The 26,457-nt window shown below is 37.0% G+C and overlaps 1 protein-coding gene across 1 annotated transcript; it reads right to left on the reverse strand.

Annotated features, from left to right (window-relative positions):
• Positions 1-14,865: 14,865 nt before the first annotated feature.
• Positions 14,866-15,801, reverse strand: LOC142450983 (olfactory receptor 9S13-like). Its single transcript, XM_075552915.1, has one exon. The coding sequence runs from the start codon at positions 15,799-15,801 to the stop codon at positions 14,866-14,868; it is 936 nt and encodes a 311-aa protein (XP_075409030.1).
• Positions 15,802-26,457: the final 10,656 nt, after the last annotated feature.

Raw genomic sequence — 26,457 nt, forward strand, 5'->3', positions numbered from 1 at the left:
TCACTTCAGTCCCACTTGGGAATGGGAGGAAAAAGAGAGCAACTTATTTATAGCCAAAACTTACATATCTTTGGGGGGATGCAGCCCCCCTGATTAAAGGTAAAGACATATGCCACAGGATGGGGTTGTACTATAGGTAATACAGTAATGGGAGGGGGGCGATCTAGGGATCTACATATAATAGGAAGGAGAGGGATTAGAGGTACACATGTGACAAGATGAGTGGATCCTAGATTCTTGATGGCTGCCTAACTGGATGTCACTGAGCAGGTCTAACCACTTCTCTAGCTCTCCATGGAAATAATTACTATCCTTCTCAGTAGGGTGTGAGCCCCACCTAAGGTGGACCAGATAGTAGTCTGATTGCTCTGGATGGCGATGCCTTCAGGGAGAATAGCTTAACAATCATTTACCATTAGTTGCAAGCAGTGTCCTAGGACTTATATTTGGGGGAGACAAGCTGGGGAACAGTCTTTTTATATCCCACAAAATGCGATTCAGGTTGCACCTTGACATTATCAACATATTTTAAAACAAAAAAGTGATTAAAGCAGCTAATGTAGCAAAAAATGTGAAATCATTGGACCCAGTGACTTGGTCCAAAATGGCTAAAGATGAAAGAGAAGAGGAAGAGCCAATTGGTCTGATGTTTTATGCTGGAGCCTCTGGGTACAGCATTTCCTAGGATGCTAGGACTGAAGAGTTTGTAAAGGGACCTGCTAATCTGAAGTGTAAGGAGGCTTGTGTGAACCACTAAGCTTGCAGCTGGTACCCAATTGACCTAATGTGGATAAGGTTGAGAGGACCAGAATCGTGTCAAATAAAGGAGAGATGTTTGACACTATAAGCTGGTTTAAACTGATGAAAGTTGATGGTGAACTCTGGAATGAAGTTTGCTTATGGATGCCGACAACCAAAGTTCCTACCAATGAAGATTTGTCACAGCAAGAAACATTTTTGTCTCCTCAGTGTACTGGGTTATTAGAGACATGCAATTTAGAAATTATATATCGAAAATGAGGTGAGGGGGCATAAAGGCATTAAGTGCCTGGATTACAAGATTTGTGGGTAGCAGTAGAGTATGTGTGGACCTCGAAATCCCTCCACAGTGAACCTCCTGAACAGAGAAGTGGCAGAACAGCAGCAGCAGGACCAGCAGCCAGAGCATGAGCTAACCCACAGAGCAAGTATAAGCGAGTACATTGGAGCAAGGGGGTGGCCTGTGAAATAGGGTGGTTCTGGGAACTTAATTGTGGGACAAGGATTTGCTGACCCGGGGAGCTGAAGCTGGGAGCCTTCAGATCGCAATTTACTGGATTGTAGTGCCTTTGGATGTTCGATTCTGGGAGCGAGGCTCACTGAGCCACAGAGCAGGAACGGAATGTCTTTGGGTGAAGGCTTACAACAGACTGGAAAGCCCTTTGGTGTCTGTGGTGGTTACATAATCTGGTGTCAACTTGAGGATTCATAGTAAAAGGGTGGAGTCTAGCCTGGCAGTCAGGCCATAACCAAGGAGGCCTCTGTGTAGACATGGCCTTCTCTTGAGGATTCCTGGAACTCCTGTATTCCACCCTGAAGGCAGGAGACATGCTCTCTCTCAGCTCACTCCCTGAGAGATGCTCTACTGACAAAACAAATGCATTATGCTGACAGAGCCTGTGCTCTGGGAGCTAGAGGAGCCACATGGAGACCCCTGCCAACACTGAGATGCTTCTACTGCCACTGGATCCACAAGACATTGCACCCACTGACCTATGATCTTCTGGCATTCAGCGTCATTGCATGTGCTTCGTGAGTCTGAAGAGGAATTTATAGATTGGTATCGGACATATGGGTTAATATCAGACTTATGGACTTGATCTGGACTGGGCTGGCATGTTCTCTTAATGTACAATTACTCTTTATATAAAGCTCTTTCTTACACACATATGAGTGTCTATGAATTTGTTTCTCTAGTCTACCTGGACTAAAACAGCATTTATTATCAGCCCTGGAAGAACTGTGCAACATGTCCTAATTAAACTATATTCTGAGCACTTCTTAGTAAACACTTTAATTATTAATAGTGCCTCAGTTCTGTGAGGCCATTTCAATGAATGAATGAACCTAACAATAAAAATGGAGTGTTTTTAAAGACAGAAAGCATCACTTGTTCAGTATTCTTATTTAGTATTGTACGGGAAATTTCAAGGCCATATGAAAAACAGATTTGATGCATTGGATACTAATGATGAGCTGTGGGAGGACATCAAGAATAACGTTCATTCAGGAAGCAAAAGGTCATTAAAAGACAGGAAAGAAAGCAAAGATCAAAGTGAATGTCAGAAAAGACTCTGAATTTTTTTATTAATCACAGAGTAGCTAAAGAAAAATGGGATAAATGAGAAAAAGAACTGAACAGAAAATTCCAAGGGCTTCTCAAGAAGACAATGTAAAATGTTATAAGGAAATGTGAAAAGATCTAGAGTTAGAAAACCAAAATGGAAGAGCACAGTCAGCATATCTCAAATGGAAAGAATTCAAGGAAAAAGTTTAAGCTTTGATTTTAAATATTGAAAGATTCTATGGGAAAATACCGAATGATGCAGGAATAATCAAAAGAGGATGGAAAGAAGACACAGTCGTTATACCAAAACCAACCAAGCAACATTCCACCATTTAAAGAGGTAGAATATGAGCAAGAGCCAATGGTGCTTAAAGGAAGACATTCCAGCTATATTGAAGGCATTATCCAAAAACAGAGTTCCAGAAATTGATGGAATACCAATTGAAATGTTTTCATAGGCTGATGAAGCACTGGAAGCACTTGCTCAGTCTATGGCATGAAATTTGGAAGAGTTACTTGGCTAACTGACTAGAAAAGATCCCCATGTGTACTCATTCCAAAGAAAGGTGACTGGAAAGAATGCTAAAATTATAGAATGCCATTGAGATCACATTCAAGTAAAATGTTTGCTAAAGATCATCCAACAAAGGTTTCAGTAGTAAATTGACAAGGTGCTGCCAGAGGTTAAGAGTGGATTCAGAAGAGGACGTGGAACAAGGGATCTATCATTGCTCATGTCAGATGGCCATTGGTTTAAACAGATAATGCCCAAAATAAGTTTGCCTGTGTTTTATTGATGATGCCAAGGCATTTGATTGTGTTGCTCATAACACACTATGGATAACCTTGAGAAGAAGGAGAATGCCCAAACACTTCGCTGTGTTCGTGAGGACCTTGTCCATGGTTCAGTAGGCAGTTGTATGAAGAGAACAGAGGAATGCTTCATGGTCTAAATCAGGAGAGATGGTCTCAGGGCTGTGTCTTCTCACCATCCTTAATCAATCTGTATGCTGAGCAAACCACCAGAGATGCTGGTGTATATGAAGAAGAATGTGGTATCAGGATCGGAGGAAGGCTTATTAACAACTTTTGATATGCAGATGACACAACGTTGCTTGCTGAAAGTGAGGAGGACCTGACACGTGCTGATAAAAGATTGCAGCCTTCAGTATGAATTACAACTCAGCATAAAACCAAATATTTCGCAACTGGAACAATAGGAATCATTTATTTTTTTATTTGTTCATTCGTTTATATATTTATTTAATCATTTTATTGGGGGGCTCATACAACTCTTATCACAATTCATTGTGTCGAGCACATTTGTACATATGTTGCCATCAGCATATTCAAAACCTTTTATTTCTACTTGAGCCCTTGGTATCAGCTCCTCATTTTTTTTCGCACCCTCCCTTACCCTCCCTCCAACATGAACACTTGATAATTTATAAATTATTTTTATTTTTTCATGTCTTATACTAACTGATGTCTCACTTCACCAACTTTTCTGTTTTCCATCCCCCAGGGAGGGGGCTATATGTAGAGCATTGCAATTGGTTCCCCCTTTTTCCCCTACCTTCCCCTTACTCTCCTGGTATCACTACTCTCATTATTGGTCCTGGGGGGTTTATCTGTCCTGCATTTCCTGAGTTTCCAGCTTTTATCTGTACCTGTGTACATGCTCTGTTCTAGCCAGATTTGTAAAGTAGAATTGGGGTCATGAAGAGACTGGGATGGGGGGAGTATTAAGCATTAAAGAACCGGAGGAAAGTTGCATGTTTCATCAGTGTTGTACTGCACCCTGGCTAGCTCTTTTACTCCTTGTGGTCCTTCTGTAAGGGGATGTCCAATTGTCTCCAGATGGGCTTTGGTTCTCCACTTCACAATCCCCCTTATTCCCATTTATATCATTTCTTGTTCTGGGTCTCTGATGTCTGATACCTGATCCCACCAACACCCCATGATCACACAGGCTGGTGTGTTTCTTCCATCTGGACTTTGTTGCTTCTCAGTTAGATGGCTGCTTGTTTATCTTCAAGCTTTAAAGACCCCAGACATTATAACTTTTGATAATCGGACACCATCAGCTTTCTTCATCATATTTGCTTATGCACCCATTTGTCTTTAGCAATTGTGGGATACAAAAAGACTGTTCTCCAGCTTGACTCCCCCAAATAGATATGTTAGACTTAGGACACTGCTTGCAACTAATGGTAAATGATTGTCAAATTATCTCTGTGAAGACTACAGCTAACCAGAGCAAGCAGACACCATTGTTTCTCCCACATTAGGTAGGGCTCACTCCCTGCTGTTAGGGACAGTGGATTGCTTTCCCCTGAAAGCTAAGGGGAAATAAAGTCTCCAACTCTAGGGAAATCAAGGCTAGGCTGCCATCCTGAATCTAGGATCTGCCCATCTTGTCACATGTGTGCTCCCAATCTATCCCCTTCCTATTGCATGTATACCCCTAGATCATCCCCCTCTCATTGCTCTATAACCTATAGTGCAACCACTTCATATGTCCTTACCTGTGATTAGGGGGCTTTCATGCCACCGTCAAAAGACATATAAGCTTTGGTTAGAAATAAAGAACTCTTTCCCCCTAGTTCTCTCTCCCAGTCCTCTTTCCCCCCCCCCCCCAGTTCTCTCTCCCCCAATCCTCGCTCCCCTGTCCCCTTTCCCCTTGTCCTCCTTCCCCTTCCTCTCTGTCTTCCATCTCCACATGAACCACCAAACAAGGCTGAGGTGAGCACGCTACTATGAAATGTGTCTGACTCCATTATTTTAATCTCTCTTCTATCTCCCTTATTCTCTATGACTTTATTATCATATATACATATTTTAACTGTACAGTTGCACCTATCAAACCCGCGATTAGTTTTGGGGCCTGGCCTTCCCCTACAAGCAATCACGTTGGGAAGCTGAGCATCATGGAATGCCAGGTTATTAGAACAAAATATTCTTGCAATTAAGGAGTACTTGAATAGAGGCCCAACATCCATTTGCTACTTTAATACTTAACATATAAATATATGTACATAGATCTATTTCCCTATCCTTATATATAAATATATTTACATATGTGCATGCCTATATTTAGACTTCTATAAATGTCCTTTGCCGCCTAGTTCTTTCCTCCATTTCATTTTACTTTCCTCTTGTCACACTATCATGTTCAGCCTTCATTTGGGTTTCAGTAATTCCTCTTGGTTACATTGCCCTTGATCAAGCCCCACCAGGCATGCTACACCCTCTGCACCATTGCTTTAGATCACTTGTTGTTCCCTTGTCCCTAGGTTTATTAACACCCACTTCCTTTCCCCGGCCTCCTCCTCTCCTATGTCCCCCTGGAACCATTGTTCCCATTGTTTTATGCTCCAGATTATTTATCCCACCTATCTTATCTAAATAGATATGCATAGAAAATAATAAGCACAAAAACAAGACAGAACAAAACAACAAAAGAAAGCAAAACAACAACAAAAAACAACAGAAAATAAAAGAAAAGCCTATACATTGTTTGTCCATTTGTTGACCTTTAGGAGTGTTTCCTGGTCGTGTCTGATGGGGTGCCATGCTGGCCCCAAAGTCTATTTTTGGTATTCCCTGAGGACTTTATTGCTTTGCTCCCTTGCTGCTCTGTTGCACACCCTTAGCATTTTGCCCCAGTGTGGTGAGGTCAGATCAGGCACAATTCCCTCCAATTCCCACACTGTGCCTCTAGTATTGTCCCCCGTAGTGCTATGGATTAGTGAGGAATGACGTGTCATGTGGTGGGGCCAGCCCTATGGTCCTCTCTGTGCATTGGCTGTTCTGAGCAGGAATATTGTCCTCAGGCCTTGGTGAGTCAGGATATGTTCCATTCTCTCTCCTTCCCTCTTTGTTTGCTCCTGTGTACTTTTATCACATGAGCCTCTCTCCCAGAGTTGTATCTTCAGTGCTGTCCTCTGAAGTGAATTTTTATGGGGGATGGGAATGGAGGATGTCCACATAGTTGGGATTTGGATTGGCCCTGCTGACCTCTCTATTGGTTCCCTGCTCCGTGCCGGTACGTTGCATTCACAACTTGGTGCACTGGGATAACTGGACCAAAAGGTAACATCATGAAAAACTAGAAAAGATTGAATTTGCTAAGGATATTATCTTGCTTGGATACATAATCAATGCACATGTCAACAGCAGTCCAAAGATGAAAAGACACATGCAATAGGAAAATCTGCTCCACAAGGCCTGTTTAGAATATTGAAAAGCAAGAACACTTTGAGGAATTAGGTACACCCTATCCAAGCATTTTCAGTCGCATCATATCTATGTAAAAGTTGCACATCCAATAAGGAGGACTGCAGAAGAATTGATGCATTTAAATTGTGGTTTTGGAGAAGAATATCAAAAGTATCAGGGATTGCTCAAAGGAAAAAAACAATCTGTCTTGGAAGAAGTGAAGCCAGAATGTGCCTTGGATGCAAGGATGGAGATATATTGTCAGAAGAGATGGTGCCTGGAGAAAGACATGATGCTTGATATACTGCAAGGGCAGCAAAAAAAGAGGAAGGCCCTCAAAGAGATAGGTTGACCCAGCATCTATAGCAACAGGACCAGGCATAGGAACAATTGTAAGGATGGTACAAGACAGGGCAGCTTTTTGTTCTGTTGTGCACAGGGTTGCAGTGAGTCGGAACACACTCAATGGCACCTAACAACAACAATAACAACATTGCATTGGAATTTCTAGCCAGAGCAATAAACAAGAGAGGGGCATTAAAGGCATACAAATTGGCAGAGAAGTAAAACTGATTTCTATTTGTAAATGGTATTATTATCTTACACATAGAAAATCCGAGACTCGAGACTCAACAGGAAAACTACTGGAACTAATAGATTTAGCAAAGTAGCAATATACAAGAACCCCTGGTGACATAGTGGGCTAGGTTTGGGGCTGCTAACAATTAGGTCATCAAGTCAATACCACAAGGCACTTTGTGGAACACAGAGGCTTTTAACTCTTGTAAATATCTACAGTCTCAGAAATCCACAGGGACAGTTTTACCCTGTCCTATAGGTAGGTATAAGTCAGAATTGACTTGATGGAAATGAGTTTAGTTTTTAGAGAGCAGAGTACAAGGTCAACATACAAAAATCAGTCATATTCCTCTACACCAGTGGGTCTCAATCTTCCTTATGTCGCGACCCTTTAATACAGTTCCTTATGTTGTGGTGGACTCCTAACCACAAAATTATTTTCATTGCTACTTCATAACTGTAATTTTGTTACCGTTATGAATCGGGCGACCCCCTGTGAAAAGGTCGTTTGACCCTCAAAGGGCTGAGAACCATTGCCCTACACTAATTTTAAAAACTCTTGAAAGGAAATCAGAAAGCAATGCCATTTACAATAACAATTCAAGAGATGAAGTACTTAGGAATAAATATAGCCAGAGACACAAGAGATCTATATACAGATAATATGACATGACATATACAGAGATTTACCATTTTGAAGAATATACCATTTTCATTAACAGAAAGACCTAACATTGTAAAAATGTCAATATTTCACAGATATCTACAGATATAATGTAATTCTCTTCTAGATTTCATCATTATTTCCTCAAAAGTTGTAGAAAATACAATAACTAACTCAATAAGGAAAGGAAAGAGATCCGAGAAATGCAAAGTACTATGAAAAGAACAAACTAGGAAAATTCACATTCTCTAATCTTAAAATATAACACAGAGCCCTGGTAGTCAAATCAGCCTGATATTGGTATAATGGCTCACATACAGATCAATGGAACAAAATTGAGTTCACAGAAGTAAATTCATTCAACTAAAGACAGCTTATCTTTAAAAATAAGCTGACACCCATGAAATGGGAAATGCATAGTCTCTCACAATTGGTATTGTTAGAGACAATATATCCACTTTAGAAAACTCAAACAGGGTACACAACCCTCACCATATAAAAAGGCAACACAAGATGTATCAGAGACTTGACAGTTAAGTCTAAAACTATAAGGATTATAGAAGGAAAAATAAAGACAAACTTAGAGGCTTTAATATATTACATAAATACATAAACATTCTTCCCATTATGTACCAAGGAGGTACATAAACAATTAGTTCAAGACACTGAAGGACTTCTTGAACCATCTTGAGACTAGATGGTGCTCAGCCATCAGAGTGACCAGCAGATCACTTTGAAAGGGTCACAGTAGGACATCTTCAATAGAGTGGGGGAAACAGAGGGAACAAAACTCAAATTTATTAAAAATAAAATGAAGCCAACTAGTCTAATGGAGATTGGTAGAACCCCCAAAGGTATGGCCCTTAAATACACTTTAAATCTGGAAATAAACTCACACCCTAGCAGAATTTTCACCCTAACAATAGGCATGCTTCTAATATGCACAAGGAATGCACTCATTAGAACAGCCATCTGTTTAAGAACAAAAGGTAGCCTGTACCCAAGGAGAAATCTCAGAATGCAGGCAGAGATGGGAACGAAAAAGGAGCACAAGGAGGAAGAGGGTGAAATCAATGTAGGAAACAAAATGTGTATGAATGCTGACTAGAAAATCAAATTATGTTGTGAACTTTTACTCGGATCACAATAAAAAATTAAAAACAGAATTTCCATATGATCCAGCAAGATTTGGCATGAATCTATAAATAAATGCAGAAATTCAACCCCAAACTTGTGTACCAGTGTTTATTGGTACATGTTGTTCACTTCTGCATACAACCAAAACACCCATCAACCAATGAATAAACAAAATCCTATATATACATACAAAGAAATATTAAATGCCATAAAGAAAAATCAAGTTCTATGCATGCCACACATGGATGAGCCTTGAAATTATTATGATTAGCAAAATATATAATATCTGAAAATTAAAGACAAAAGCACAAATACTGTATGGTCTCATTTATATGTAATAAGCAAATATACGGAAACCAAAAAAATGTTAATAATTCTGAGGATTGAAGGAACGTGCATATGGGAAATGTTTTAGGAGCACTAAATTTGTTAATGGTGTGGGATATTTTGGGAAATGGTAATAGTGGCACAACATGAAAAATGTAATAAATTATAAACATGAAATTTGTGTTGGTGAGTGTTTCAATGTGTATATTTTCACCACAATTTCAAAGTTTTAAAAAATAAATTAATGTCCAGTATCTATTCCTCAGTGAAAAAAGTGAATCTAAAAAGGTGATACTCACATGAAATATTATTCTAACTACATTTTTTGAGGTAGAAACTGTAGATACAATGGAAAACCAATAGTTGTCATGGTTAATTCAGAAGGCTAGACGGGTAAGTCAGTTGAAGCCCAGTGTTTCCTAATGTGGTAGAATTAATCTATATGACATTGTTGTTATTTTAATTGTTAGGTACAACCTAGTCAGCTCTATCTCAGAGCAACCCTGAGTAAAACAAAGGAAAACATTGTTCAGTCTTGTGTCATCCTCCTAATTGCTGTTTGAGCCCATTGCTGCAGCCACTGTGTGAGTCCACCTCATCGAGAGTCTTCCTCTTTTTCACTGACACTCTTCTTTACGGAGAATGATTTCTTTTCCAGGGACTGGTCTCTCCTGATCGCATGTCTAAGGTACGTGAGACAAAGTCTCATCATTCTTGCTTCCAAGGAGCACTGTCGGTTCTTCGAGAGCTATTTGTTTGTTCTTCTGGCAGTCTGTGGTACTTCCAGTATCATTCACCAATACCACAATTAAATGCATCAATTTGGTTGATCTTCTTATTAATTATCCAACTTTTGCATGCTACACCATGCTTCAAGACAAAATTTCATTTATTTGTAATTAGAAATAAATATTTCACAATATATAATGATGTATTGTTTTTGTAACTAATCACCATGTTTAAATTATAATCACTTTGCAACAATGAAAATACATCCTGCATGTCAGATATTTACATCATGATTCATAACAGTAGCAAACTGTTATGAAGTAGCAGTGAAAATAATGTTATGATTGGCGGTCACCACAACATAAGGAACTGTATCAAAGGGTCACGGCATTAGGAAGGTTGAGAACCACTGCTTTAATGGGTCTTATGAAGAAGATTTGCCCAATGCAATGCGTCTTTTGATTTGTTGACTGTTTCTTCAAAGAACATCGATTGTGGATTTTAGTAAAATTAAATTCTGAAAGCTTTGATTTTTTTCTTCATTTATCATGAAGTTGTCTATTGGTCCATCTTTTCAAATTACGTTCTCAGCATAGAGATTGACAGTGTGATGAAAAGCTCAATGCTGACACACCCTTTCCTGATTTGAGACCATGCCCTATCCCCTTGTTCTGTATGAAAGGCTGCTTCCTGGAGCTTCGCAGGGATAGGCATGGTTATTCAAAGTAATATGTATGGAATCAAATATATATTCAGGTAGTATATACACATGTATCTGGCTGCTTTCTCAAATTACAGGACCTAAAAGCAATTAACGAGCATACATAGTTGCCAGATGTCACTTTCTAAAAACTTTTACAGTAAAGGAAAGAGGATCCTTAAACGGACAGAGAATATACCTGATGAGCTAAAGTATCTTTTAGTACTGAAATAAGAGAATTGTTATAGCAAATAAATAAATAATGCAGTGATAGGGGCATTTCAAAGAGACATAGAAGTCAAATAAAAGAGCATCTGATATCTAACTCTGGAACAAATTGAACAATAAACTGGATTATGTAACTCCAAGTATAAAGTATGTTTGTCTACACTGATATTAGCAATTGCTCAAATACATAAAACAATGGAGAAAATATAAATATCCTCCCCAGAACGATTTCAAATAATTGATGTAGACAATGTACAGGTTCCTCATGAGCACAATTAAGTGTCTCATAATTCCCATTCTTAGAAATGTTACCCATAATTTTTTATAACTCACATACTTGAATGTCTTTGCATAGTCAATAAAACAAAAGTAAATATGACTCTCAGATTCTCTCCTTTCAGTAAAGATCCATCCAACATCAGCAATATATTCCTCATTCCATATCCTAAACCTAGAAAGTCTGATGTTAAAGTTGATAATGCAATCCATAAAATACATAATGTAATACAAATAATCAATTGCATACTAAATGGAATTCTCATAAAATACAAAGAGAAATTATTTTAAATGTAAAACAATTCTGAAATTCATTGAAATTATAATACTATCTTTAAAAAGTTTTGAAAGAGTGTAGCCTTGCCAGAGATTAAAACTTATAATGCAACAACTATTTGAAGTGAAGAAGAATATAGACAAAGAAATTGAAAGGACAAACAAGAAAACAATCTAAAATTAAAAGAGCCTTCAAAAAGTCCATATAAAAATTAAATTATTAGGTAATGAAAGTTTCCACAACATTTATGAAGTTCCTTCATAGCTTTTAGTATGTAAAAAATATATGATTAGCACAAAATGCCTCATAAAAAGAATATTTTCTATTAGGAATTAATGATGCAATTTGTTAATATATACTTATTCAATATATTAATAATAATGTTGATTGATATAATCTATAAATATTAATATATACTTAACCATATGATAAATTATTTAATTATCCAATTTTGCCCTTGTAATGAATTATCTGTAGGAGGTATTTGCTTGAAGTTACAATACCTTCAAGACCAATACTTGCTTTGTCATGGGAGCACAATACCTTCTTTATCTGAATTAATTTTCAATTCCAGTTAAGAAAACACTTCCCATAATGGGATTGAATATAATCCACAAATGAGAATAAGAGATATCAAAGAATTTTCATTCCTGTCCGAATTTAAGTAGCTTTCAAACAGGAGCAAATTACATGTGTACATTTTTAAAATAAATATTCACCCCACTGTCTATGTGGCTTGTTACGGTTCCTAGATTCTCAGTTAGCATCGTTTGTCTTTAAAATAAGCAAAGGAAAAAAAAGAAGTTAGAACAAAACCTTTCATTCATTCTGTATTATTTTTTAAACGCTGTTAGAAAAAGTTGGCTAATGGCTGAAAAAGAACTTGAGTTAAGATATTAGTCTGAAAAAAAAAGATATTAGTCTGCATCATATATTAAAATGCCTTGCATGTTTATATATCAATTATAATTTTAATAGCAAATATAAAACATTGACATCTGTAAAAATACTAATTTTGAATGATTACATGTTTCTTGAAATTCAAGAGAAAAAGACAAGTAAATAATATTACATGCAAATGTTTTACAGCTCTGTATCAAGTATTAAGTAAAAATTTTAAAGAAAACAGAATCAGAACTTAAACACAAATAATGACAAGGAATAAGGGCAGTTTTGTCATAATTCTAAGACTGGTCTCTACCTTTACTGTAGAAGGCATAACCTAAACAAATAATGGCATAATATGAAATCATTGTAATTCACACATTTATGAAACATTTAATTACAATGGAAAATGCTTGCTGTAAAAAGTGAGTTAAGTAAAGAGATCAGAATTTAAAAAATGCTTAAAATGTGATCTTGATTTTGAAATGTGTGTACAGATATGTTCTGATTGAATATATTTAAATTTCATGTCGCTCTCTGTCATAGGCATCGAGTCTATGATGATTTCATAGTGACTTTTTAGGACAGGGTAGCCCGGCCCTGTGAGTTTCCGAGACTGCAACTATTGGAGTAGAAGGCCTGGTCTTTCCTTCATGACGCGGGAGGGGGTTACAGAACCACTAGGCCACCAGGGCTCCTATTTCATTAGCAGATACAGATGAAAAGAAACTAGAGTTAAATGCTCATGCTGCTTGATTCTGGATCAGGAAGTTACACTTTTATAATATCCCATATGCCATATCCTAAGTACACACTTGGAAAATAAAAATTCAGAAACCAGATTGATTCTGAGTCTTGATTCTGTCTAGCATTGATATCTTCTGGGAACCAACTTCCTCATTTGAAAACTAGCAACAATAACAATTTATGGCACATAATACATGTTTGCATCAAAGAGGCCTGACCATGTGGTGGCTAACGCCCTTAGCTGCTCACCAAGGGGTCTGGGTTCAACCACATCAGCCTTTGCATAGCGAGAGAGGGACAATCGACTTCCCTGAAGATTTACAGCTTTGGAAACCCTGTACGTGCAACTCTGCTCTCTCCTCTCAGGTGTCCAGCAGTCAGAATCAACTCGGTGTGTTGTTGTTGTTGTTGTTGTTGTTGTTGTTGTTGTTGTTGTTGTTGTTGTTATGGTTGTTGTTGTTGACCCGAGGGTAGAGTTTTCTATACACATTGGCTATTATTATTATATATTATTTTATATTGAGAAGAGAATGAGGACATTAAAACTAGCAAAATGTCATTGCCACATGGTTTTCATGAGAAAAATTGCTTATAGAATATATTGTAGGTCATTTTTTTACAGAAATAAAATCAGGGTCAAGTCAACAACAACCCTTTTTAGCCCAAATATAAACCTAGATCTTTGGAAAAGAAGATTCCTTTTATTTATAAGAGCTCTGTGAGACCATTCAATTTTCCCACCCACTTCATAGCGACTTTACCTAATGTCTCCTTACTTCCTTTGTTAATATATATATACTTACTATTATTCTAACGATTAAATAGCAACAGTCTGACCAATTTAAATATTTGTTTAATCAGACTGATATTTATTTAATCAAATTAAAACTATATATTACCACATTGTAAACTGAGAACATCTATGTTTTCATTTATTCTTAGAAATAAAAATAATGATGTGTGTAGCTATGTTGTCATCATTATTGCTTTATAAAACATGGGGAAAATCCTTTTGCCATACACACAACTTTCTGACAAAAGAATTGAATCAGGACAAGAATAATTCGATCTCTCCTGGATGCTTCCTCCCCCCAACTACCAGGATCCGAATTCTACCTTGCAGTGCTGGATAGGACAGAGGCTGTACACTGGTGCATATGAGGGTTGGAGATACAGGGAATCCAGGGTGGATGATACCTTCAGGACCAAGGGTGTGAGGGACGATGCTGGGAGAGTGGAGGGTGAGTGGGTTGGAAAGGGGGAACTGATTACAAGGATCATACATGTGACCTCTTCCTTGGGAGAGGGACAGCAGAGAAGGGGGGAAGGGAGACTCCGGATAGGGCAAGATATGACAAAATAACGATGTATAAATTACCAAGGGCATATGAGGGAGGGGGGAATGGGGAGGGAGGGGGGGGGGGGAAGAGGACCTGATGCAAGGGGCTTAAGTGGAGAGCAAATGCCTTGAGAATGATTGGGGCAGGGAATGTATGGATGTGCTTTATACAATTGATGTATGTATATGTATGGATTGTGGTAAGAGTTGTATGAGTCCCTAATAAAATGTAAAAGAAGAGAAAAAAATGATTAGGGCAAAGACTGTACAGATGTGCTTTATACAATTGATGTATGTATATGTATGAACTGTGAAAAGAATTGTATGAGCCCCAATAAATTGTTAAAATTTTAAAAAAAAGAATAATTCGATCTCTTAGAGAACAAATTGTGTCCATTAACTGATGACTTTAGAGACCTCAGTGAGCGAATCATTTCTTGTATAATAGTCTTTTCACCGCCTCTTTCACATCTCTGTTTCTCAGACTATATATGAGCGGGTTGAGCATTGGTATTACAAGCGTGTAGAACACAGCAACGATCTTGTTTTGCCGGGGTGAGGAGATGGCCCCGGGCTGCGCATACATGAAGAACACGGACCCGTAGAACAAACTCACCACTGCTATATGGGAGCCACACGTAGAGAAGGCCTTCGTCCTGCCCTGAGTTGACGAGATCTTCAGAACAGTGGAGAGGACATACGCATAGGATATCAGAATGGCTGCTGTGGTGACAGTGATAATGAAAGCAGAAAGAATAAACAGCACGATTTGATTCACAAAAGTGTCCGCACACGAGATCTCAATCAGGGCTGGGACGTCACAGAAAAAGTGGTCTAGTCTGTTTTCTTCACAGAAATGTAAGCTGAAGGTGAAACCTGTCTGAACTATGGAATTAATGCTTCCACAGATATAGGAGCCAGTAACCAAGCGAACACAGACCTTCTGAGACATGTGCATGGGGTAACGGAGAGGAGAACAAATGGCGGAGAATCGATCAAATGCCATCACAGCCAGAAGAAAGCCTTCCGTTGTGACAAAGAGGGCAAAGAAGAAGAACTGTGCAGCACAGCCATTGTAAGAAATCGTCTTTTCATTAGACAAGAAGTTTGCTAGAGTTCTCGGAGCAATGACAGTGGAGTAGCAGAGATCTAAACAGGACAAGTTTCTGAGGAAGAAATACATAGGGGTGTGAAGTCTGGCGTCCACCTTAATGACAACAATCATACTGGTATTTCCCACCAAGATGACCACGTACATCAGCAAGAACACTAGGAATAAGAGGATCTGTAGCTCCGGAGGGGTTCTGAAGCCCAGTAGAATAAACTCAGTCACGTCTGAGTAATTCCTAATTAATTCATTCTTCATACCTGAAGTTTAAGTGCAACTGGAAAGATAGACAAAAGGGATAGAACAGGGAACCAGAAAACTCATTGTAGCTGTTAGTCAAAACAATACAACTGGTGAACCAGTATTTTAAAATGTTGCTTCGTCACATTGTTCTGTGTATTTTCCAAAACAGAAATAAATATAAAGACTGAGTTATATGAATAGGTTTTCTTAGTGAACAGTTCGATTTGATTGGTTAGCCATTGGGTAAGTGTGTACTTATTTGCAAATGATGCAGATTAGCTTCTGAGGTGTACTCTGATCAAAGACTGTGTGAAAATATCTGAAACTATTAAAGGTATTTGATTTCTTGATTCTTTTATCAGTTTACTATTGAAAATTGCCTCCCTGAGTAAGATATGTCTTACATTGAGAGTCACAGGGGAAAGAGGGGGCTATCTGTTCCCCATAAGATTTATCATCTCACAAACTCTTTAAGGGTTACTATGAGTTGGAATTAAGTCCACAGCAATGGGTTGTTTTGTCTGTATTGTTGTTTGTTTGTTTGTTTGTTTGCTATCTTGCTGCCATCAAGGGGATTCCAAATCATAGACATCCTACAGGACAGAGTAGAACTGTCCCTGTGAGTGTCTGAGACTCTAAGTCTGTAAGGGAATAGAAAGCTCATCTCTCTCTTAATTTAATGCAATATGAACCTTTCAAAGTACATTAAATCAATTTGGTCCAGTTACAAATTCAACATAAAAAATTAAGTTTTAACACAGATGTTGGTGGATTCTAGATGGCAGAGGATTGATCGAAATAACCACTAGTGGAGCCTATTAACTGCTAGACTGTCTATTTGCATTAAAAGTTTCTAATCTGAACAGCACAAATGAAAGAAAAAGGAGAACTTTAACTAATACAATCTAACAAAACTGTGGTGAATAAACACTCAATAATTATAAGATCTCACTAATAATTAATACCATTTCTTATGTCATCAAACACTTTCATATATGTGAAGTCAACCACATTTCTGAAGGAAAAAATACACATGAAAGAAAGCAAACCTTTGTCTAACAAGTTTTTCTGCAATAGGGAGTGCATTTCCTCACTGTTCCAACCATGTTTCAATTTGCTAAAATGAATTGTGCCTTATCTCTTATTTTTATTTTTCCCATATTTATTCATTGCTTACACCAACAAATAGATGTGTAGTTGATCCTCAGAGAAAGTCTCTCCTGGGAAGAGAAGCCAAAGTGTTGGGCATTCCCTGTGCAGGATGTTCACCAGGGACTCAAACTTTCCCTCACCAAAATTTTGTACTGTGGTACAGAGTTAAATATGAGAGAAAAAAAACTAGTAAACTTATCAGACATTTGGAAAGTTGGAGGAGTTCGCCAGAGGACATAAGCTAATCTTTTGTTTATAGACAAGAGTAATAAAATTCCATTGGCTAAGAAGTATCTGTTTTTCCTTTATCCCCCTGATTTACATAAAGGGTTATGTAATATTTTCATTTGGATTAACTTCAACCCTTACTTAAGTAATTTAATTTTTTTAATCTCTATTGTACCTTTATCATGCTGTGGTTAATTGTAATGGAAACCAATCTAATCCAGAAAAAATTCATATGGAGAATAGGCTCATCAGTCAATGAAGCAACAGTAAAAATTCAAAACATGGGAGGTTGAAGCGACTGAGAAATTAAAAACAAAAGAGAGTTGTGCCAACTCTTTATGATTTCAAGAAAAGGGGGAAAAGTGGTAGAAAAGATCTCTGAAGTATTGGCTTTTCTGCAAGAGTGAGATTCACACCTGGATATCAGGAACTGGGAACAAATGGAAAAAACACTCCAAGAAGCTGATATGAAGAAAGACACATACTCTCTCATTCCTCTTCAAGCTGCCTTTGTCTTATTAAGGCAATTAGAGACAATATGTTAATAAATGGGTGCAACTGAATTTGGCTGACATCTACTCTAGAATATAAAAATAGTCCTCAATTACATTTTAATAAAGAATACAGCTTACAAAAAACTCTCCCTCATTCACAATGATATATTTTTTTGTTCTTTGATGCCTTATACTTGAACCTATCAACACCTCGTGATCATACAGGCTGGTGTGCTTCTTCCACGTGGGCTTTGTTGCTTCTCAGCTAGATGGCTGCTTGTTTATCTTTAAGCCTTCCAGACTCCAGACGCTATAGCTTTTGATAGCTGGGCACCATCAACTTTCTTCACCACATTTGCTTATGTACCCGCTTTGTCTTCAGCAATTGTGTCAGGAAGGTGAGCATCAAGGAATGCCATTTTAATAGAATGAAGTGTTATTGCATTGAGGGAGTACTTCAGTAGAAGCCCAATAGCTCTCTGCTACCTTAAAACTAAACCTATAAATATATGCACATAGATCTATTTCCCTATCATCATATATGAATATATTTACATATGTACATGCCTATATTTAGACCTCTATAAATGCCCTTTGCCTCCTAGTTCCTTCCTCTATTTCCTTTGACTTTCCTCTTGTCCCACTATCACGTTCAGCCTTCATGTGGGTTTCAGTAATTCCTCTCGGTTACATTGCCCTTGATCAAGTCCGATTCCTACACCCTCCTCGCCATCAATTTTGTATTACTTGCTATTCCCCTTTCCCTGGGTTTGTTAACACCCTCTTCCTTTCCCCTGCCTCCTCCTCTCCCTTGTCTCCCTGGAACCTTCAGTTCCATTGTTTTCTCCTCCAGATTTTTTACCCCGCCTATCTTATGTAGATAGACTTGCAGAGAAAATAATATGTACAAAAAAAGCAAAACAGAGCAAAACAAAGCAACAAAAGAAAACAAAACAACAACAAAAAACCAATGAAAAAAAAAAGGAAAAGTCTGTTTGTTGACCTATAGAAGTGTTTTCCGCTCAAATCTGATGGGGTGCCACACCCTGGCCCCAAAGTTTATTCTTGGTATTCCCTCAGGACTTCCTTGTTCTGCTCCCCTTGCTGTTCTGTTGCACACCCTTAGTGTTTAGCATCGGTGTGGTGCAGTCAGATCAGGTGCAATTCCTGCACTGTGTCTCCAGTGTTGTCCCCCATAGGGGTATGGGTGAGTGAGGGATGTCGTGTCTCCATAAATTTTTAAAACATTATGATATTATAAAACATCTTCCTAGATAATAATGCTATACAATTAGGAATCAGCAAAGGAACATCAAGGAAGAACAAAGTAGGAGGCCTCTTACTTCCTGATCTCAGAACTATTACACAGCCACTCCTGGTACTAGTACAATGATAGATAGATAGACCAATGGATCAAAATCCGGAAGCCACAAGTAAATTCATTCACCTATAGGACCTCTGATGGCATAGTTGGCTACAGGTTGGCTGATAAACTCCAAATCAGTAGTTTGAAACCACCAGCTATTCTAAGGGATAAAGATGAGAATCTCTACTCCTATAAAGATTTATAGTCTCAGAAACCCACAGAGACAATTCTATTCTGTCCTACGGGGTCCTTATGAGTTTGAATCAACTCCATAGCAGTGAGTTGAGTTTTATGATTTGATGATTATTTTTGTTAAATATTTAAAGAAATATTTAAAGAACTGCTTTTCATTAGTTTGGTCATTTCATATGTTAACATGACACTACACAAATTATTCTCATTTCCTTTCACCAGACACTAAACTATTTCTTCTTGTTTTCTGCAAGAGGAGAATTACTTAAGTGATACAATGTGAATCAATGAATGTTTTAACGATGTCTTAAAACCTATCTATATCTGTTATGCATAAATAAAAAACAAACTAGGCTATGTTTTATCAGTTACAGGAAAAGAATTTGAAAATATTCAACATCCATTTATATTTTAAAGTTGATTTTGATTTGTTTAATATATAGATTTTTAAATATAATAATCTATCAAGTTTTAGTTGATCTAGTGATAAACAATATAAAAAATCCAAAAGCCCACTGTCATCAAATTGATTCTTACTCATAATGATTCTATACAGGGTTCCTAAAGCTGTGAATTTTTACAGGAGCCTCATTCTGCTCCCAAGGATTAACTGTTATCTTTGAACAGACAACTTTGAGGTTAGCAGTCCTATACTTATCCAACAGTGCCATGGGGCCTAAGAATAGAGAACTCTTGTTGTTTTTTTCATTTTGCTTTAAAAAGTATTCAGTTAATGTCATCTTTGTTGTTATTTTTGTGGGGGTGGTTTTGTTGTTGTTTATTTATATTCTCCCTACCCTCTTTCCCTTTCCTTCCTCCTTCTCCCTAGCTTCGACCTTCAAAATCAGATTCCTTTTGGTTTGAAAATGACTTTTCTTGTTTTGGTTAGGTATACATATAATGACTAACTTTGCTGAACATACTGTCTTCCAATCCGTTCATGTTGTGAGCTGTTTGTCAGGAATGCATAACGTTTCACTGGGTGGATGTGCTAGAGTCTATTTATCCATTCCTCCATAGACAGGCATTTGGGTTGTTTCCATCTTGTTGCTATTATGAACAAATAGTTGTGATAAACATGTGTCTATGTCCATTTGAGTCTTATTCTTTATTTCTTTGTTATATGCAGAATAGAGAGGTTACTGGGTCATATGCCATTTCTATTCACATTTGTTTAAGGCAGGACTGTTTTCCATAGAGACTGTACAATTGTATACTTCTTCCAGCAATGTACAAGGGTTCCAATCTCTCCACATCCTCTCTAGTGTTTTATAATTTATGTTTTTGTTGTTGTTGTTTTTGTTTCTTTTTTTGTCATCAATGCCACTGTGAGGTGCTATCTCATCTATATTTTAATTTTCATTTTTCTTATAGCTAGTGATCAACCATCTCTTCATATGATTGTGGCCTCTTGAATGTTATCTTGGGTGAATTATCTGTTCATGTTTACTACTCATTTTTTAGTTAAATTATTTGTGCTTTCCTTACTGAGGTGTTGTTGTTTTCTATAGGCTTTAGAGATTAGCCCCCCAAAATTTTCCTAATCTGTAAATTCTCCTTTTACTCTTCTGATAAAGTCTCTTGATGTACATAAATGTTGTGATTTTAGTAGGTTCCAGTCTTTTCTTTAGTTTTTTTTGTAGTGTGAGTGTTTTCCATTATGGATGCTTTTATACACATATAGCATTAGCACCCTTTATATATATATATATAACTTAAGGGTGCTAATTATATATATAATATATATATAATTAAGTTCATCTGTACTTTTTCAGTGATAATATTTAGTGTCCTAGAGTTTATACATAAGTATTTAATCCATCTTGAATTCATTTTTGTATGTAGTAAAAAACAGGGTCTTGTTTCATTCTTTGCAGATCTCCGATTTTTCTAGCATTATTCAATGAAAAGACTGTCTCTTCTCCATTTAATGTGTTTTAGCCTTTTATTAAAAATCATGTGTCTGTGGATGCTTGGTTTTATTTCTGGGTTCTCTATTCTGATCTATTGGTCTTCATATCTATTGTAACACTATCAAGCTGTTTTGATTGCCATGGCTATGGGATAGGTTTTAAAATCAAAGATTTAGAGGTCTCCTATTTTGTTTTTGGTTTTTGGGAGAATTTTGTTTATGCTGAATTTCTTGGTTGCTTTTTCCCATTTCTTTGACGAATAGAGCTGGAATTTGGATTGGAATTGCATTATATGCAGAGACTTCTGTAGGTAAGATTGATATTTTCATGATATTAAGTCTTCCAATGCATCAACACAACCTTGTTTGCTCCAAGTGAGGAGGACTTCAAGCACTTGCTGATGAGGCTCAAGGATTGCAGACTTCAGTCTGGATTATAACTCAATGTAAAGAAGACCAAAATCTTCACAACTAGATTAGTAGGTAGCACCATGGTAAACAGAGAAAAGAAAGGATTTTCCAAAAATTTGATCTTGCTTGGATCCACAATCAATGCTCATGGAAGCAGCAGTCAAATGACAGCATTAAAGGACACATTGCATTGGGAAATCTGTAGCATAGGACCTCATAAAGGTATTGAAAAGCAAGAATGTTACTTCGGAAACTAAGGTGAACCTGAGTAGTTTCCATAGACATATATGCATGAGAAAGTTGGACCTTGAATAAGCAAGATCATAAAAGAGTCAATGTATTTGAATTATGATGCTGATGAAGAATATTGAACGTGCCATGAATTTCCAAAAGAACATAAAAATCTGTCTTCAAAGAAGTACAGATAGAATGAACATGTTGTTGAGTTCTTTGGACATGTTGTCAGTCGTGACCAGTCCCTTGAGAAGGCAATCATGCTTTGTAAAGTCGTACGGCAGTGAAAAAGAGGAAGACCTTGGTCAAAATGGATTAACATAGTAGCTGCATCAATAGGCTTAAACATAAAAACAATTGGGAAGATGCCACAGGATTGGCCGTGTTTGGTTCTGTTGTGCATAAGATCCCTATGAAACTGGCTCAATAGCATACAATAACAACATCCATGGACACGGAACATTCTTACATTTATGTAGATCTGTTTTGGTTTCTTGTAATGCTGTTTTTATAGTTTTATTTGTATAAGTATTTTTATTTATCTGGTTAGATTTATCCTTAATTATTTAACTTTTGGGGTGGTTATTATAAATGAGTTTTAAATTCCCCTTTAAGAGTTCTCTTCTTTAATGTACAGAAATCCTATTGATTTTTGTATGTTAATCTTATAACCTGCCAGCTTGCCAAGTTTTCCAATGAGTTTACTCATTTTTTTCTTATACTCTTTTGTAACTTCTCATAGATTATTTTAGTTATTAGTGTAAAACTTCATGTAAACTCTAGAATCTTGGTCACCATTTTGGTATATTTACTGCTTTACTACTATAATTTTCAAATGTATTTCTATATAAACAATAAACCCAAAATAAATGTGTATATTTTTACTTAGAACAGTCACATGTTTATCTGCATCAATATTTACAAATGTCAGAATTTTCCATAAATCTTCAGTGTTGTTAGGTACCTCCTAGTGCATTCAAATTCATCGTGGCCCTGTGCATAAGAGAAAGAGACAGTGCTGGTCATGTGCCATCCTCACAATTATTGTTACATTTAAACCCATTGTTGCAGATCCTGTGCCAATCCAACTCCTGGGTATCTTCCTCTACTTTACCAAATATGATGTCCTTCTCCAGAGATATTTTCTGATAACATGGCTAAAGTATGTCTTGCCACCCACAATTATAAGGAGCAGTCTGGAAGTATGCTTTCCAAAAGAAATATGCTTGTTCCTTTATTGACATTTTTTGTCAACAATATAATACAAAGTCATAAATTCTTCTTCAGCTTTATCATTGTCCAACTTTCCTAAGCTTTTGAGGTGATTAGAAATACTAGCTAGATCTTAGTATACTGTTGTTATCATTCTTTTGAGATGATTAATCTGACCTTAATTCCATTCTATTTTAAATTCAGATGTATTTTTTTATTTAGCATTTCCATATTTTTCTTTCCTGTATTCTCCATTTCCTGTATTCTCCATTATATTCATGTTGCCTTTAAATCCAAGTGAATATTTATATATTTAAAGTTATGTTGTATAAATATTACAATGAAAATAATAATATATAATAAATACTATAATGAAAATGAATATAAAAGATACTTATATTATATAAATATTAAAAGGAAATATATAATGACCTAAATTTAGAAAATCAAAGGGGAAGAACATGTTCAGCATATCTGAAACGTAAAGAACTAAAGAAAAAAATTCAAGCCTTGCAATTTTTGAAATTATTGCAATTTTGAAAATTTCTATAGGCAAGATATTAATGATGCAGGAAGCATCAAGAGAAGATACAAAGGATACACAGACTCACTGTACCAAAAAGAACTCGTCAACAGTCCACCATTTCAGGAGGTAGCATATGAGCAAGAAGTAATGGTGCTGAAGGGAGAAGTTCAAACTATATTGAATGCATCAGTCAAAGACAAGGCTTCAGGATTTCATGAAATACCCACTGAAATGTTACAGAAATTTGAAAAAGCACTGGAAAAACTTATCCATCTATGTCAGGAAATTTAGAAGACAGCTACCAGGCTAGCTGAATGGAAGAGATTTGTATTTGTGACCATTCCAAAGAAAGGTGACCCGACAGAATGCTCAAGTTATAGAATTATATTACTGATATCGCACACAAGATCATCAACAACAGTTGCAATAGTGCAATGACATGGAATGGCCAGAAGTCCAGAAGAGGACATGGAACAAGGGCTATCATTGCTGATTTCAGATGGATCTTGATTCAAAGCCGAGAATACCAGAAAGGTGTTTACTTTTGTTGCATTGACTATGAAAAGGCATATAATTCTGTGGACCAAAATAAACTATGTATAACCTTGAGAAAAATGGTAATTCCGGAGCACTTCATTGTGCTCATGTGGAACTTGTACATGGATCAAGAGGCAGTTGTGTGGGCAGGACAAGGGAATACTGCATAGTTTAAAATCAGGAAAGGTGTGTATCAGCGTTCTGTCCACTCATCATACTTGTTCAAACTGTATACTGAGCAAATTAGAGAAGCTGGATTAAAAGAAGAGTGTGGCATCAGGTTTGGAGGAAGGCTTATTAACAACCTTCAGTATGCAGATGACACAACCTTGCTTGCTGAAAGTGAAGAACAATTGAAGCATTTGCTGATGAAGATCAAGAATTGTAGCCTTCAGTATAGGCTACAACTCAATGTAAGGAAGACCCAAATCCTCGCAATTGGACCAATAGGTAACATCATGATAAATGGAGAAAACTTTGAAGTTGTCAAGGATTCTGTCTTACTTACTATCAATGCTCAGATTAGCAGCAGAATGCAAACGACATTGCATTCGGTGAATCGGATGCACAAGACATCTTTAGAGTATTGAAGAGCAAGAATGCTACTTTGAGCACTAAGATGTTCCTAATCCAAGACATGATATTCTCCACTGCATCATAGGCATGTGAAAGTTGGACATTGAATAAAGAAGAGCCAAGTAGAATCGATGCAATTGAATTGTGGTACCGGAGAAGACTACTGAAAGCACCAGGGACTGCTGAAAGAACCAACAGGTAGGTCTGTGTTGAAAGAAATAAAGTCAGAGTGGGCTTGAGAGGCAAGGATGGCAAGACTTCATCTTGCCTCCTTTGGACATGTTTTCAGGAGAGATCAGTCCCTGGAGAAGGACATCATGTTTGGTAGAGGGGTGGCGAAAAAGAGGAAAGCTCTCGATGGGATGGATTGACAAGGATGGCACATAACTGCTCAGTGCTTCATTCTGTCGTACTATGTATCAGAGCCGACTTGGTAGCAGCTAACAGCAGCAACAGCATTTATAGCAGTTATGTTACAGTTTATGTATACTAATTGATTCATCTCTGTGTTACCAACACAGTTCAGATCCATGCCCCAGAGTGATTGAGCCTAATCAATAACTACTCCAAATGAAAGACAGAGAGAAACGTGGATTTTATTTAGAGGTTAGCTGGGCAAGCAACTTTCCAGCTATATGGCTTTTTACTGCGTGTTCTCTCAATCCTAATTTCCCACAAGGTATTCATACTGATTTTTTCTAACAAAAATCATAGTAAATATTTGAAAGCAGAATTCTATAATCTATTATCTTGGCATCTAATTTCTAACTGACTCTTGATCACTCATATACAATGGCTGTAAGTTGACTTCAAACAGAGATCACAAAGCAACTAACATTTCACATTCTTGTTGGGCCCTGGGAAATAGCCAAAGCATGCAATGAACAAGACTGATTCAAATCAAAATAGTTGTAGTCTAGCATCTGTCATAAGTCTCTGCTGACTGACTCTTTTTCTGGTTATGGTTCATATATTTATTCTTCTTCATTAATCTAGTGATTTTGGGCTGTGTGTTATACATTATAAAGATTGTAATCTTCAATGTTTTGATATTTTCCCCATGATCTTTCCCTTCTAACCCTTTTAAGGAGTTTGGGAATTGTCCTCATAGACCATTAGTTACTTGAAGGTATCAATTTCATCCTACTGAAGGGGTGTTTTGTTTTGCTTTGTTTGCTTTGTTGTGTAGCATGTACTTTAGAGCAAATTTAGCACAACTATTAAGTATCCCTTTTGAAGTGCAGATTAACTGTCATATGGAGTCAATGAGACTCGATGTTGAATATGTGAGTTCTTAGAATTGTTCGGCTTATAATTGCTGCCGAATAGTTTTTCTTCCTCTGTTTTTTTGTTTTGTTTTGTTGCTCAGAATTTTGGATTTTTATGATCTGAAATATAGATTAGTATTCCATGAACTATTTAAGCTGATTAATTTTATGAGTTTTAGCTCTATCTCAGCATTACTCTTTCCTCTAATGAAGGTTGGTGTATAAATTCTGGGCTAGGCTCTCTTAAATTCAGTCTCTGACTTCCTCAGCCTCTACTTTCCTGACTGTCTCCCTCCTGCAGAGTCATAAAAGCTTCAGGGTGGTTTTATTATCCTTCATATATTGAGTTATTTATTTTGTTATTATTCTATATAGGCCTTTTGAAATTAATGTCTGTTTCAATTATGATGGACTCAAATATAGTTAGAAGGTATTCCTTTTATAACAACTCCTGAGACTGTGTATGATTGATCTGATTTCTTCCTTAAATGTTTTGACATAAAAACTGATGAAGTCATTGTGCATGGAACATCTTCATAGGAATATTATTAATAACTTTTAAT

The sequence above is a fragment of the Tenrec ecaudatus genome, chromosome 6 (genome assembly GCF_050624435.1).
Source record: "Tenrec ecaudatus isolate mTenEca1 chromosome 6, mTenEca1.hap1, whole genome shotgun sequence".
NCBI classification, from domain to species: Eukaryota; Metazoa; Chordata; class Mammalia; order Afrosoricida; family Tenrecidae; genus Tenrec; species Tenrec ecaudatus.

Coding starts and splice junctions, on each gene's coding strand:
- LOC142450983 (XM_075552915.1), bottom strand. CDS start 15,801: ATGAAGAATGAATTAATTAGGAATTACTCAGACGTGACTGAGTTTATT.